The 16,926-nt window shown below is 41.7% G+C and overlaps 1 protein-coding gene across 14 annotated transcripts in view; it reads left to right on the top strand.

Annotated features, from left to right (window-relative positions):
- The window catches only part of FUBP3 (far upstream element binding protein 3), a 56,460-nt gene that overhangs the window by 27,989 nt on the left and 11,545 nt on the right, over window positions 1–16,926 (top strand). For all 14 annotated transcript variants that reach the window (XM_073314631.1, XM_073314641.1, XM_073314640.1 and 11 more), the window contains 6 exons: window positions 1,762–1,924; window positions 2,937–3,035; window positions 4,950–5,054; window positions 5,513–5,615; window positions 6,544–6,644; window positions 10,682–10,823. In XM_073314631.1, coding sequence (XP_073170732.1) covers window positions 1,762–1,924; window positions 2,937–3,035; window positions 4,950–5,054; window positions 5,513–5,615; window positions 6,544–6,644; window positions 10,682–10,823 — 713 coding nt within the window. The remainder of the gene's footprint in view (window positions 1–1,761; window positions 1,925–2,936; window positions 3,036–4,949; window positions 5,055–5,512; window positions 5,616–6,543; window positions 6,645–10,681; window positions 10,824–16,926) is intronic.

Raw genomic sequence — 16,926 nt, forward strand, 5'->3', positions numbered from 1 at the left:
CCAGAATAACTGTAATTGGCAAGCACGGATTATAGGGCAAACAATATGATTTTTTTCCTCTAGCGAAGGATATTTCAGAACAAGAGCAAAATACTAAAAAGCTGTAATGCCTGATGAGACACTTGGGGAAAATGGGTAAGAGCAGATCTTCTTAACACCTAAAAGTTCTGAAATACGCAGCTAGACACACTCATATCCAGGGCTGTCGCAGGTGATCCCACTTTTTTAGACTTGTGAAACTGAATGAGGAAGAAGGCTCAATAACGGGAACATTCCTAACAGTTGGGTGGGTGATTGTTTTAAAAAGAATGAATGATTATCTTAAGTATTCATAAAGCCCTTAAATTTTGAATAAAATTTTTTTTAATGGAAAGAGTAAGGAAGACAATTAAAACAGAAGGCAGTTGATGCTCTGTTTTTCAATGTGCCCTCTGTTTTAATCTTTCTTTTTCCATCAAAAAAATTAACTTAAGGGCTTTATGAATACTTAAGATTGGTTTTGTGATTTTTTTTTTTTTTAAACAACCAAGAATCCAACTGTTAGTTTCAAATCTGAAATCTACTCCTGGAAATTCCAGCTCCTGCCTCGCTTCCTGATTGAGGCCCAAGGTTGGGGTAATGCTCTGCTGTTGGACGCAGGCCATCAGACCCTCACCCCCTGAGTTGACACTCCCAGGGGAATGTGTCCTAAGGGGACAATTCCCTCTGCAGCGTGAGATGGTTGGCTGCTAAGTGGAGGAGAGAGGAAGAACACCACCCAAGTGCAAATGCGTGGCTGCTGGCCTGGCTCCATCCTCTTCAGTGAGGAGAAAGGGGCAGGTAGGTGGCAGCAATTAACATGAAGATGGAAAGCCACTGCCAGTCAGCTCAGCCATTATAAAGCTGCCAGGGAACAGTCTCCTGACCTTGTCATCCGCCTACTTTCACAAGCAGCACTTAGTCTCTTGCCCTAGCTCAGGGGTTCTCAAACTGGGGGTCGGGACCCCTTGTGGGGTCGCAAGGTTATTACATGGGGGGTTGCGAACTGTCAGCCTCCACCCCAAACCCCGCTTTGCATCCAGCATTTATAATGGTGTTAAATATATTAAGTGTTTTTAATTTATAAGGGGGGTCGCTCTCAGAGGCTTGCTATGTGATGGGGTCACCAGTACAAAAGTTTGAGAACCCCTGCCCTAGCTGCTACACGGCCCCTGCCCCATTTTCTGAACAGCCTTAGCAGCCCCAGCTAGGATGGAAGGCTGCAAGCAAACCCTGCCAGTGTTGCTGCGGGAGAGCAGGCCGAGAAGAAGGGATTCACCTGTGACTCAGTCAGATCAGAGGTGGTGGTCTAACCTGCTGTGTTAATGTGTCAGAGCAGCGCTCCTTGCCTGCCTCAGTCGGGAAGTGAGGTTGTGGTTACGATTTACAAAGATTGATATTAACAATAAAATTGGGAGTTTAGGCATTAGAGATTCTTCTTGACTCCACTTAAAATGTGGTACACCCAAGCTGTGGTGAAGCCAATGATTTAAAAATGTGTAAGCATCAAAGGTGTCAAGATGCACTGCTTCCTCCCTTTTCCACTTTTTAGAAATCGAAGTGCTGATAAGTGTTGTGAAGGGGAATTGGAGTTCCAAAGCGTAAAAGCCATTGTGCTAACCATAGTTTTCTTCTCATCTGTTCACTTCTCCTCTCCCCAAATGTCTCTCATTCCAGTGGTTCTTAGTTTCTTGGGCAGATGAAACGTTGTCTAATGGTTGCTTTCCTTGCTTCTTTTCAAAGACAAGCGAAGAGGCTACTGGGGCAGATAGTGGATCGCTGTCGGAATGGACCTGGCTTTCACAACGATGTTGATGGCAACAGTACGATCCAGGAGATTCTGATCCCGGCATCCAAAGTGGGTCTAGTCATTGGCAAAGGAGGCGAAACAATAAAACAGTTGCAGGTGTGTGAGATGTTTTTACTTCAAGGAACTTTCCCCCCAGCAAAGTTCCTCTCGATTAGGGGTTCCCAAACCGTAGTACATGTGCCACTGGAAGTATGTGAGCTTGGTGTTCCATCCATTCACTTCACACCAACGTAAGAAGGTGGTATGTGACCCAGTAGAGATCAAGGAAGAGTGCTTTCAAAGAAAGAGCCTCTCGTGCCTGCTGCAGGAGGTTAACATGTTTGTGTTTCACCTTTGGCGACTTGGGTTCAAATCCAGCCCTGAGTTACAAAAGGAATGAGCTTGTCCTCAGTTGAGCGCCTAGTGGATATATCTCTGCATTATAAGAGAAGCACTAGCTGTGGCAAGATGTATGCCCTGTTGAGGAGGGGCCCTCACCTGGCAGAGCAAAGGGTGTCCCAGGTCAGGATTCAGGTGCCCTGGTGAAGCTGCTTAATGCCTGCTGTGCTGTTCCCCAGGATACCTTTCATCAAATTCATCACTCCTGTTGGTGAAGTTGGTATTTGATCTCCTCTGCTCTCCCTCCACCCCCATGAAAACATCTGGGTGTAAATCAGTGTTCCTGGGTGTATTTTTTTCTCTATTTATCTTGGTATACTTTACAAATCTTTAAAGGCTATAAAGGGCTTCAGTAATACATTTATGCCAAGATAATAATTGTGATTTTTGTTGAGAGCTTTAATTTTGGCTGTATCATCCAAAGGTATCTGACACACTGTGTAATTGTGTGTTTAGAGAGGTTCTTATTTCACTGTTACACCTGGCTAGAAAGACAGAAGTTGGATTTTCTGTTTGCAGTTGTCTCTGCACTAAAATGTGGTGTGAGAAACGCACCTCCTTGCAGTCCTGGGCTTAGGCTGTAGAACAGTTGTGGTCTTTGCTTTAAAAATAGCATGCTGGAAGGCTGCTCATCTGACCCATATAAATGTTTAGTGACCAAAGTTTGGACACCTACTGTTCACTCTTGTTTAGGGACCATGCTTATTAAAGTGTTGTGTGGCTTTTGCAGGAGCGAACAGGCGTGAAAATGGTTATGATCCAAGATGGCCCGTTGCCAACGGGAGCAGATAAACCTCTCCGTATTACTGGAGATGCTTTTAAAGTACAGGTATGGAGTAAAAACACTTCATGTGATTCTGCATAATTGCACTAAGAGACCCTTTAGACAGTGAAACTGTTGATGGTGCTTGTGAGCATGGCATGGGGTTAAATAAGGCTGTGGCTGCATTGTTCATTCTAAATATCTGCTGATGAAGGTAGGTGCTGGCACCCGTGCTCCAGATAAGACTCCAGTGTAACCAGAAGGTTTAATACTTCAGGTAGCACTTGTAATCTGAAAGCAGAACAACTCCTGGCACCACAGGTTAAGCGTATTTGATATTTATATTGCAGTTGCATCCAGGGGCTCTCTTGTGTTAGGTGCTCTACTTAAAACGTAGAGTCATGACTTCAGAGTTTAATCCCACTATACCACCGGAGGTGGTTGGATGCTTCATAGTGGATGTTTAGAACTACTAGTTATGGCAGTTTGTGCTTATCAAGTGCCTCTCTGAAACTAATGCATTTTACTAGAGGCTGGCATGCTAATCTAAATTTAGACCACTCTCAAGACATTAAAAGGCTGTTGCACCAGATAGCACCCAACAGCTAAAGTTAGATTTTCAGTTCCTGCCCAAGCATAGAAACAATGGGTGAGATCTTTCAGAAGCATTAGGCACCCAACCCCTCTTGATTTTCTTTGGGAGCTGAGTGTCTGGTTGCCTTTAGAAACACCTACAATGATAGGGTGTTCCAGGTCTTTCCTGAAGAACACTAATATCCTTTCCTCCGCTCCTAGATGTATCTAGCTAGTAATACAGCTTTGAAATTTTACGAATGATTCACAAACTACTTAAACTTAACATTATAAAAGTGTAGCTCTGTAAGACAAGTTTAAAAGCACTCGTACATTTTCAACCAAACTGTATTTCACTTGTCACTTCTATTCTGTCGACTGCCCCTCAGTCTGCCTTGCTGGATGTGCTTCAGCATATTTTCCATGTTCTTCCTGAGCAGTAAATCCCATGCAAATCAGAATTAAGGGATCTTAGACTGTAAACCCTTCAGGGCAGGGATTGTACATTTGCACAGCACCTAACAAACTCTAGAGATCCTTGAGCATCTAACAAACTCTGGATGCTACGATAGTTGCACTTGGCAGATAATTCTGACAATGGCAGATTTGTATTAAATCTTGCCAATAACTTTATTTCTTTCCATGGCAACCTTTTTTGTGATAGCTACTTCAGAGAAAGGTTGAGGGGACAATCTCCCCTATATCCTATTAACACAATCACCAAATATCGGCAGTGCTGCTTTAGGTAATGCCTGGAGCCTAAAGTTTGATATGTAGCTTTAATAAGTAACTTCTATAAATTCTGGCTACTATAGGTTTGTTAGCAATGTACACTTTCACTAGCTGGGCTATATAGTAGCTTGTGAAGGGCCTTCAGAAACAAACACAAGATTATTCACTCGTGTAGGAAAACCTTCACAGATTACCAGGGTTGTTTTCCGGTGCTTACTTTTCAAGGTGTTTAGTAGCTAGTATTTCTTCTTTCCTTTCCTGTCTCCTCCTCCCCATCTTCTAGTGGACTTGCAGTTTAATGTGCCATCATGGCTTCTGCCATGGCATGTGTGGGTTTGAGTTCTGTTCAGCAGCAGGGGTCTTGAATTTCCTTAAATCCCAATTAAGATTGTATTTTAGAAACAAATGTCCGTGTTTTTTTTAAAGACATTTTAAACAATTGCACATGGGGATCTTCTTCCTAAAAAGCTATCAAATTGTTAATGAGGAAGGGAGGATGCAATACCAAACAGAATTCCATTAAAAAGTGAAAGAAATCCCAAGTGAAGGAATTTCAGTCTGCTTAATGTAGGAAGCAATTCTGCTTGATGCTGCCTAATCATTGAGGCCCTGAGCATTAAGATGGGGAGTGGGATAGACATGAGTTAAAAGGTAACCATAATTTTTTCCCCACAGCAAGCAAGGGAAATGGTACTGGAGATCATCCGAGAGAAAGATCAGGCAGATTTCCGAGGCGTACGAAGTGATTTCAGCTCTAGAATGGGAGGAGGCAGCATAGAGGTATGTTCTTTTCACAAGTGCTGTGGTTACCTCCCTAGGGTGAGGGATGGAGACCATTTAACTTCAAACATTGCCAGTGAGATTTATTTCCTTCACGATACTCTCTGCCTTTAAATATATCGCACCCATCCACCAGAAGAGGCTCACCAGCTTTCCAGAGAGGGCATTTGTTTGGGCTTGCGGATGGCACTTCCATCTCTTCCAAAAAATTTTTTTGAAAGTGCCATTCTTGTAATGCAGAGGGCTAATTTTGATAGGGGAAGGGATTTATGGTCAGTGGAAATATTAAGGATTGAAAATTGCCCATACATTTGTGCTTAAGAGGGATAAGACCTTACAGCCTGGAGCTGCTTCGTTTGGCCTGGCATGGTACGTAAGCGGGATGAATACACCTCTTGTAAAACAAGTATAATATATTCCAGTTCTGAGTTTTTACACTGCTTTGCTTTTCCCATCAGGTCTCTGTGCCCAGGTTTGCTGTTGGAATTGTAATAGGAAGAAATGGAGAAATGATCAAAAAGATTCAGAATGATGCTGGCGTTAGGATTCAGTTTAAACCAGGTTTGTGTGAGAACAAAGGTCTGTTGCTTTCTGATCACTGTGTGAAGCAGGGACTGCCCAGTTTTATTGCTTAGTGCTAATCTACAGCAGCTAGTTTTCTGTCTGCTTGTAGTTACTTAGGCTGTGTCTATACTGCACTTTGATCGGTAAAACTTTTGTCAGTCGGGGGGTGTGAATAAAACACGCCCCAGCCAACAAAAGTTTTACCAACAAAAAGCGCCGGTATGGACAGCGTTTTTTTTGTGTGTGGTTTTATTTTGCTGGCAGGAGAGCTCTCTTTTGCGGGCAAAGAGCAACTACACTGGAGACCTTACAGCGGCACAAAGCTGTTCCACTGTAAGGTACGCAGTGTAGGTATAGCTTTTATGTCCCTTTCTAACACCAATTTTAGAATGACATACCACCTTCTTGGTTCTTCATGCGGTTTCTACAGGGGTTTTCTGCTTGTTGCCTGAGAGACTGGAAAGAAATTGTATACACCTCATTTTCAAAACATTAGACACTATGGCAGCAATGTCTTGGTCTTGTAGCTAATTGATCCAAAGAATTGGATTATGGAAAACCCTTGTTTCCTGGCTTTAAAGTACTCCATGATATTCCTGGCCGTTAGGACCTGACGAATTCAAATTTCCTCTGGGTCACTTGGCTACCTTTTATCCTATTAAGAATATAGCAGTCTCTTTCAAGGTTTATCATGTTGCATGTGAAAGTGTTACCTTTCCACTATTAGACCCTTCTCAGATGATCAGTATGGGTTTGTAGGTGGGTTGGGGGAAGGGCTGAAGGTGTGGAGAAAGATGGCAGGTCTGACACAACAGATCTACCTACGGAGAAACCACTGGCTATGGCCATACGGGAGGGAAGCTTCATTTGGTGGGTGGGCCTTTTTCCCTTTTTAATTAAGTCTTTGTCACCTCTCCCTCCACAGATGATGGGATTAGTCCTGAAAGAGTCGCGCAGGTCATGGGGCTTCCTGATCGGTGTCAGCACGCAGCCCATATCATCAATGAGCTTATTCTCACAGCACAGGTGGGTTCTGTAGACTCCCATGAGGCAAACATCTATATTAACAGAGAATGGGAAAGGTAGCTATGGGATGTACATAGTAAACATGGTGGCATGACTATAGGCCACCGTCTAAGAAGGAATAGAGGGTATTGAGTAGGCAACTATGTTCTCTTTTCAGCAGGCCATTTGTGCTGCTACCCATTAGAGTACTGTAGTGTCACTTTCACAGAGTGTTTTGCTATCCTTGATGCCACTTAACCATGTGCTGGTTCAACTATGAAAGGTCTCTCAAGCACATCCATTTAGTTCTCGGATAGCTTAATATTGTCAGATGCTGAACTGTAAATTTTTAGTATAAGAAGAAAATGGTGAATAATATACTGCTTATTTACTTAGCTAATTAATGTTTTGCTCATGATTTGCATCAAGCTGCATTAGGATGGTAACTGGGATTTAAATAAAAATAGAAAACAACATCATTATAACATTTATATTTGTTAAAGAAAATAACCTTAAATGTTTTGAATACGTATGCTTCTCTTATCAAAACATGTTTCACATTTACACCTAAATGATCAGCAATCTTTCTGCGGTTTGTCCAAGGCTATGGAAATAGGCTTCTGTACATTCAGCGAATCTTCTACATTTCTCTTTAGTCTGAGTGCTTTGGCTGTGATAGTTCCATCTATTTTGTCACTATTTTCTTCACAAATTGTTATTAGAAGAGGCCAGTTCTTCCTAAATAGATCAAAACGATCAACCACTGAATTCCATCATTTCATCACGGGGGGAGACTTTATTTGGATCCTCCTGTTCTCATCCGTGAAACTGAAGCAAGGTGGTTGTTATAGAAATATTTTGCAATTTCAACAAGATTTTTCTTTATTCCTGGAGTTGTACTTAAGTCTTCAAATGACCGCTGCATTCAAACAGGTACTGCGCCCATATGTTACAAGTTTCAGGTTCCCTTCGTTATCCTTTAGATTTCTTCTCATTTTGCCTATATTTGCAGCATTGTCTCTGACAATGCTAAGCATTTGACACTTGAATTTTTGTTCAGTGGGTTGTAGCTTGCTGCTACTTTTATGTATTCAGCTGCATGGGCATTTCCTGGTGCATCAATAGTTTCTGTAGGATAGACAACCCCATCTTCTTTTGTCTCACAAGCACATATTACTGGATCATTGTATACATTGCTCCACCCATCAAGACTCAGATTAACAAATGTTCCATCAATATTTTTTTGCAAACTCTTCAATTTATTTCTCGTATACTGTATCCAGCAATGTCTGCTCTGCTAGGTGGAGTGTAGCCTGGTCGTAATGATATGAACCAAGTCAATGAAATGTTTGTTCTGAACAAGTGGAAAGGGAGAATTTGTTGCATAAACAAATCAAGACATTTTTTCATCTGTGGAGTCTTGCTAGAATTTACAGGGCCTGATTATGAACTCAGCTGTAGTTTTACTGGATGATGAACAAAGTCTGTCAATGAAAGATTCCCTCCTCCTGCGTCTGTTTGTACCACTCTTTTAAAGATCTAAAACTGGGTTTAGAATAAATTTATAGAGAAAATAAATCATAAGATTGTCGAAACTATTTTTAAACCCTTATCTCTAGCAACATACTGAACCAGTTGCGCCGGGTGGGGGGGAGGGGTATTTTTTAAATGTTGAAGTTAATACCTGAAATCTTTACTTTTAAATAGGAAATCTTCACCTGAGATGTTTTGATTATATTGAGTAATAAAGTCAGAAGTCCAGCAATAACAGTAAAAAAGTAATTGATAAATACTCCCACAACAAACTAACATGCCAATTATCTTTTGAACACTCATTTTGAAATTCACAAGTAATCTCTCCCCAAAAAACACATTTATGTCAGTAATCTAAGTTATCATTTACTAGCATAGTAAGACAGGGTAAGCTGTCCATTAGAATGGTGCAAAAATTAGTCCGATGGTTCAGACACATCCACCACATCTTCAAAGACTTTGCCTTTTGAGGAGCACTTTTCATAATGTTTCGTTCTAACCACCAGACCTTGCATCTCTTTGTTGCACTGTTTAAATTTGATGTGTTCCTTTTTTTACCCAGAGGTCCAAGAATTTCTTGAAAATATTCCCAAATAGGGTCTTTTGTACAAGCTGCAGCCATGACAGGTTTTTTCTCCAGTTCCCTAGGGGTGAAATCAACACTAGCGGCTGCACTCCGATTCCCACAGCGTCCTGCTTTGACATCAGTCTTGCTCCTTTCTGGTTGGACACTCTGCTCCTTCTCCCTTGTTACATAACTTCCCCCACCAGTACCTCCAGAAAACAAAAGTAGTAACCACGGTCTGAGCCTTCTGCTCAAGTAACCCACGTGCCTTTTAGATTTTATTTGTTTAGCAGCAGAGGAAAGCAGCTGAGAAATTAATGGATTTCTGTTTTTTGTATCTCTGTGTATACATGCAAGGAGACAGAGCAAGGCCATTTACTTGAAGTACCCAAAACCATCCAGAAGCAAGGCCTGGTAGTTACTGGACAGATCAGTATTTTTCCATGAGCTGGTGAGCAAGTTTCCATGTTGGGTGGAGTCATAAATATTTTTAATTTGAGATTTGAACCTATCAGAGCTCAGGTAGGGAGAAGCTATAAAATAGGAGTATGAGACCACCCAGGTGGGCTCAGTGGATGAGCCTGATATACATGATGATGTCTTCTGGAGGAAGAGGTAGGGTCCCAATGCCTGTGGTGACTTTGCCAGTCTCTTGCACCCAGTAGCATAGCCTCTGGGCCCCTACATGATCAGGCATTAATATAGCACATGGCCTGCTGTGCTATATTTATATAAAGCTTGACCTCAAACATTAGATGTTTTCCCTGAATTTTTTTTATATAGAAAAGCAGCCTTGAACTCAGTTTTTGACACAAGCTCATGGATTCAGCATTTTATTTTATATTTAAATATTTTAAGAGATTATAATAAATTTAGGCCTTAATATTTTGTTTACATTCAGATTTGATTTTAAATTTAGAAAAATCAAATTTTAACTTTAAAAAAAATTTTTTTAATCTATCCTCATGGTGGGGGGGGGGGGAGCCTGGAATTGAGGGTTGGGGTTAGCATGGAAGACCTCGCTTCTACCACAACGCTTGATAAGGTTGAGAAGTGCTCAGAATGGCTGAGCATGAACTGAGTGCACAAAGAGCTCTTTTCTTCCTGGATCTTTTCTGCAGGTTCTAGCTAATGGATCTGTACTCTGGATACCCATCCTTATGCTGTTCTGAAAAGGCTCTAGGGCTGGAAAGCTCCACTACTCTTTGTGGAAGGCAGTGGGGGACAAAACAGCCTTTTGTGGCTCTTCCCAGTGCTGTTACTCATGATTTGAAAACCTCTTTACATACTAGAGCCAATCGTTTCCTCAGCCACTTCATCTTTGGACCCTCTGTGACATTGGCCTGTGACAGCAGAGGGCCTTTACTTTGCAGATACATGCATTTGGATTCTTTTACACTTCTTTGAATTTGGACAACGTTGTTTGGAGGTTCAAGACGATTTGAAGCAATGTGTATTTCAGCTGAGGGATTCCAGTAGTTCTCAAGGTAACTGGCATCTGAAAGGGTTAACTTTTGGTTTTTGTGAAGTCTTTGGTGCCAAACAGTGTACATTAATGCTAAGGTTTCTGGTTTGCTCTAAGGAAAGCTAGGCAACTAGCCCTGCTCAGATTGGAGCCCAGCAACTAAAAGGACTTTGAGTTTATGCATACCTGCCAGTTATAAAAAGATATTCTGTTTGAAGGCATGCATTTATATCTACTTGCTGAAATAAACCTACAGAATCAGGAAGGCAGCTGTGACCTAGGTTAACAGCACTACTTTGAACTGCTTCAGAATCTCACGGATATAAAGGCCAGGCATTCCCTAGTTTAGTGATATTAGTGGTATTGATTATATCATGCAATTTAAACTCTACTTTGCCTTTTTTTTTGATGTGGTGAATTAGAAGTACAGGTACTGGGGTCAGGAAAAATACTGATGGAAATGCTGTTTTGTTTTGTTTTTTTTTCCCCTTCAAGGAACGAGATGGCTTTGGAAGTCTGGCAGTACCCCGGGGAAGAGGTCGTGGTCGTGGGGACTGGAGCGTCGGCACACCTGGAGGGATGCAGGAAATAACCTACACGGTGCCAGCTGATAAGTGTGGCCTTGTTATAGGCAAAGGTAGGTAATGCTGACATGATGCTCTGAGATGTAATCTCCATCTCAGATGGGGGTTCCTAAACGTTACTGGAGTGGCTGTGGTATTTTCAGTATGGAAAATGGTGGTTCAGTGGCCATGATCATACAACACAAGAGAAACCGAGTAAGCATAAGCACCCAGTAAGGCAAATGCTTTCTGTACGCATCCTTCTGATGCCTCATCTCTCACAAGTGTACATTCTAGGCATTTTTGCATGCAGAAAAGTCATACTCTGAGTTATCAGGCCAGGTGTACATATCGTGCAAAGCAGCTATCTCATGAAAAGATTTAGGTCCTTTTAAGGACCCTTTCTAGCAGAGTGGTTTAAAGAGCAAGTTTACCAGGGGACAGACAAAACCGATGCATTTCTATAGTGGTACCCTTTGTCTTGTATTTAGTTTGCACTCCATCGCACGGTACTTCTTGTTGGAGCGAATGTTGTATCTCCTTGTACATGGAGATCAGCAAGTGACTACCTGTAGCCAAGCTTATGTAGTCACCTGTAAGTTAAGTCTGTCTGGAAACAGCAAGATCTAACCTACCCGCTGAATTTCATCTCCTGGTGCATAATAGACTGGGCAGGTGCCCTATGAGTGCCTAGGACTCCTGAGCTTGCCTAGAGTCTGTAGTTCTCTGTAGTTGGCATCGCACTGCTGCCTAGTCATTGAACTCAAGTGTACCAAAGTAATGGAAACATTTGTGTTCCCTTTTTAGAACAGTTGTGTCCCAGTCAAACAATACCAAATGCAAAGGCGAAGGCTCCAACAGCAATTGTAACTTGGCTGTGTGTGTCTTCATGTTCATAAAGTGTGCACCATAACTACACTATATTTAACTGGAAACAGGAATAGAAATACTGTACTGGTACAATGCACCTGAGATAATGTTGGAATCTAGACTTAGTGTTGTAGTTTAAAAAAAAAAAAAATCACCAACACATAAAAGTAGTTCGTATTTAATTTCTCCCTACTCTTTAGAAAAGAATGATCTGTGTGCTTAATGTTAGCATTTAAATAGTCACAATTTGGCTTTTAGCGTCCCCGGAGTTGAGGTAAATCAAGTAGGAGTGGGTTCCCTCTTTGCTGCTGGCAAAGACAATTTTCTGCCAGGCTGGATTGCTGCTTCCCTGTTTCAGGCATCACTATGCCACAAATGTATCTTTGGAAATAAAAGCTTGGAATTTTCAGAATGCAGCCAGAAGTGTGGAGTTCTCTTAAATTCAAGAGAAGAGGCACTGTTTGTTTTTCTCCTTTCTTACTATTTTCTTCTGCACTTGGTGTTAATGTGATTTTGAGGGGATTTTGTCATGTGCCAGTGATATTTAGCTTCTCTTGTGAAGTGTACCAGCACTCCATACCAATTATCAGTGGGCAGGATGCATATGCTGTGAAAATCATAAAGGAACTGGCCTTCATTAAGACTTTTCAGATGCCGTTGTGAACGTGCTGACTGCTTTAAGAAAGTTCAGTTTTTGAAATTTAATTCCCTTCAAACCTCCCCGTTCCCAATCTCTTCCCCTTCTCCTCTCCCCCCCCCCAATAAAACCCTTGAGAGAGTTTCCTTAAGGCTTTCTAAACAGTTTCAGACTTAGTTTTTGCTGTAACCCTATTCACAAGAGTAGTGAAAATGTATTAGCAATTCAAAAAGTGCTTTTGTTCCCTCATAATTCAGAAAAAGCTGAAGATACTGTGCTCAGTCTTGCAACAAAAAATCCTGTCAGGACAGAGACCAAGCAAAGGAAAGTTATTCTCAAAAGCAAAAGTGGTAAAATATAATAATGGAAACTACCATTGCTATTTTAACTATTGCAGTAGCTACCAGTAACCATTAGAAAGTACAGAAAAGTAACTTATATGAGTTCTAACAATGTATAGAAATGTTGTCTCTTTAACATAAGCATTGTGATCTGGGGGAGTGAACACGGGGTTAGGTGTAAGAAGCTCCTGAATTCTAATGCTGGCCCTGCCAGAGTCTTGCTGTGTGATTGTGGGTGTAAGCCATTGTACTTTCGTTTCCCCATCAGTAAAATGGGACCGCTTACCAGAGGCTTTCAGAGGATTGATTATTGACTGTACAGTGCTTTGAACATTGGAAGTTGTGTAATATTTACTTACAATTAGTACTATTGGGGTATTTACACTTGTATTGTTCGTTTTTATCTGTTTGAGAGTGATGGCTGTAGCTGCATCTCCTGGGAGTCTTGGATAAGAAATGTATATGACACATTTTCAGAGCCTTCTGTGTCAGTCAGTTCTCTTCCCACATGCCCACTATTTCTGCATTTGTTGCTCTTTTGTCACCTGTATGTCAGTGGGAAGAAGAGGGGATCTTATTGCTAAGGTTAATACTCTTTCCTATGGATGGCCAAATAGGAATCCTCTATTCTAAAACACCTAGGCCTGGCCAGGGATAAGGGGTTTAGCCCTGTGGCACTTGGCGTATTGAAGCTAAATTTCCAGATGGGTCAGCCAGTGAAACCCTAGGGGCTGCGTCTACAGAGAAATTAAGAGCAGAGTCCCAAGTTGGCTCTTTAATAGAAAATTTCCATGTGAATGAGATTCTATACTGTATCTGACCGAGAAGAAATCACTTAATCTTCTCATTATATTTTAACCATTTTCTGCAGTCGTTCGCTACAGTCATGAGGCTGATGTGAAGGAAGACTCTGGGAAATGCAGCTCCGAGTAGGGACTTGGCTTGCTTCTTACTAACCCCAATTTAAAAAAAAAACAAACCATATAATGGAAACCGATGTATCAATACAGCAGGGGTCACTAGAGCAATGTCTGTAAATTCTATTGGTTGTTCATACAGCTGTAAAGTAACCCTTAAAATCCTGGGGGCACAGTGTGTTTAGGATTAAAGAAGTTGGAATAAAGTTATTTTGACCGGAAAAAAATTATAAGTAACTTAATGAATCTAAAAATAAGCTGTTTTAGAATTGGGTCGTTCATGGTGGAGACTGAATTTCATGTAATCTAGGCTATTTTAGGTACTTATCTGGCCTCACAATGTTTAGTGTGTTTGTCCTCACAAACATCCTGTGAGGCAGGGCAATGCTGTTAACTCCATTGTTGTGTTGGGAATCTGAGGCACAGAGAGACTGAGTGGCTTGCCCAAGGTCACGCAGAAGGTCTGTGGCAGAGCAAGGACCTGAACTCGGGTTCCAGGCTAGTCCCTCACCTTCGGACCATCCTTCCTCTACAGGATCCGAAGCTGACACATGCATAAGCATCATGTCAACAAAAGAGTAGACGTTAGTAACTGCAGTATTCCTTGTTACCTTACAAACTTCCTTGAGGGGGTCAGAGGTGGAAGAGGAATTCGGGCCGCATTGTTACAAGCTTTGTATCTGCAGTGCATACAGTAACTGACCCCAGTGCCTTTTCCACATGGGCATGGTGAGCATTCTGTGGCTTAATAAGGAAAAGGGAAGGCTCACTGAAAGTTGTTTGGATTTTTTTCCTCTAGGGGTGGGTAGGTGCAGCTTTTCTTGTCTGAAAGACTTGGTGAAGGGTGGAGTGGAGAGCCATACAAATGTCAAGTGCTTTTTCTGTGTGCTGGTGCCTGGAAACAAACTGCAGCCTCTCAGGGGCCCCGCTGGATTTCCATGATAAATACAGCAATATTGACAGATAACGTGGCTGGCCCGGCTCTTGTCAGCTCTGCCTTTTAGCAGGTTTGATTAATTGCTTTACAATTTCACATCCAGCTGGGGGGCCACTCCTGGATCATTTCTACCCCCCGTCAGGTAGAAGAATGGAGCAAGCTGCCAAATAAGTCTATAGACAGCCACCATGCGCCGAGCGGGTGACTTCATTATGAAGGAAGGTGAACTCCTTCTGACACTGCAGCATCATGTTGGCTGCTTCATCTTATTTGTATGCTCCAAAGGCATAGTGAGAAGAGATTTCAAATGGGAGGAGAGTAACTTTTGGTGTGTCAGAGGGGGGGCAGGAAGAATTCTGATACCCAAGAATGTGCAGGAGGAACAAACATAAAACCTTTTGTGAACAAGCCTAGAGATAACTGCCTTCACTTGGTGTGGAATGGTAAAAGAAGAAGCTGATGGGAACCAGACCCACAATTAATAGCTTCTACTAAACATTTCTGCTCTTGGTAACTTGCATAATGAAATGTGAAATGCTAATTATGGAAACAATTTGAAACTAAATACACTGTGGTCATTTACAGCTGGGCAAGGATACCAAGTCAGAAGGGAAGATATTTAGAGCTCAGGAGAGGTTACACATAGCTTTGCTTTGATGATCACATTAGCATCTGTCACTGAGACCAAGTTCTCTTCCTTTCTATGCGCTCAAAAGTAGGCAGGCTAAAAGTGTGTAAAACTTTCTTCCATTCCATATGGCAGCTTAGTGAGCACACAAGCAGGCCCAAGCCTCTCGGTTTGCACACATGCTAACATGTTAAATGAAACAAAATTCTTGTTTCAAAACTCTCATAACTTTCCAAATCACAGCTGAAATGGATGATTTCTTATTTGGCTACACAGGGTAATCTGCAGGCAAAACAGAAGGATGTGGCATAAAAACTTGTCTCTAATCCCCCAAAATGCATCTAGAAAGAGTTAATTGCCTAGGGGTGACCCTTCCCCCCACAAAAGGAGGTATAGAATGTTGAAAAGGTCACAAGTTTTACAATGAAATGAACAAATGTACTCAATGTCTGCACTTTGTCTTGAAGTTGTGTTCAGGGCTGGTTTCAGAAACACTGGCAAAAACAGGGAAGCTACTTATGGATACACTTTAATCAACTTTTTTGCTCAATTGCTCATTAGTTTCCTTTTCTCCCCATTGCAGTGTATGTTTCAGCTAGTGGCCTTATCTAGGTCTGTAGGAATCAGAGCTGTAAAACTCCCCCCCACCCCCCCACCCCCTTTTCTCCAGTTGAGTGGCGCTGATCTGTAAGTTCTGTGAAATTCCAAAAGAAGAATTGAACCATTGTAACATCGGCTGAAGCTTTTGTTAAGCAAATTTCATTAAGAGACTGAGACCTTGCAAGTTTTTTCACCAAGTCAAACCAGATTTCATTAGCTCCACCGTGCCTAAGAGTACTCTTGTGCACTCACTTATCTGAGAGAGCTGGTTCACTGTTCATATATATTCACCAAAGATGCACCTAAAGGACATGTCTACACTTGAAAGTTATTTCAGATTAAGGTAGGCTGTGAATTTAAAGCCTGAATAATTCCCCATGTGGACACACTCTTATTCTGTGATAAGTGTCCACATGGGGAGCTGTTTTGAGTAGCTATTGTGGTTAATTTCCTCATGTATACAAGCCTGAACTCTAGCTGTGAAGTGACAGGCTGGCAACTGAACCTTGCATTGTTCCAGAAGTGTGTGTAGCCATTTGTGCTGCATTGCAAGTGGGAAGTGGCTGCAGGAGCTGGTAGGATTTTAAGAAAAGCACCTCTTGAACATTGCATAACTATAGGAAAACTATCAGGCTTTGTCCTCGCTGCTATAAAAAAAAAAAAAAAAGAAGAAGAAGAAGAAGAAAAAGGTAATGCGCATTAACTGTCCTGCTGTCAAACAAACCAACCACCTGTTTCGGCAGTGAACATGTAGCCTTAAGTCAGTAAGAATAACAGTGTATCAGTCTCCATTACTTTTCTTGCAAAATAATTTCTGCATTTGTACTGATTAGCTGGCCCTAAGGGTAAGAGATGATAGTAAATTAGCAGGAAGAGTCCTTGTCGTTGGTCTCTATTATTCACAAGATATGTGCCCGTAATACTGAATTTGGTTAGCAGCCCAGCAAAGTGTGCAAAGGCACTATGGCACATACCCTTCTTCAGATGTTAAGTGCCATTGGCTGACCCAGTAAGAGGCAGAAGTCTGGCAAGTAGCAGCAAAGACTCAGTCTCTGGGTGCACTCATAAATAAATGGAGAGGGGTGTTGTGGGGATGTGAGCCAAAGTATTATGACTATATTCACTATAGTGTTTCCTTCACTACTTAAGGCAGGCACAAGGGTATGGGGAAAATCTATTCCAGCTGTAGGACGTAGCTTTTGAAATCGTGATAATCCTCTCTATATAAATGAAAAATAATGAGTTTT

This window comes from Lepidochelys kempii, chromosome 16 (genome assembly GCF_965140265.1).
Source record: "Lepidochelys kempii isolate rLepKem1 chromosome 16, rLepKem1.hap2, whole genome shotgun sequence".
Classification (NCBI taxonomy): domain Eukaryota; kingdom Metazoa; phylum Chordata; order Testudines; family Cheloniidae; genus Lepidochelys; species Lepidochelys kempii.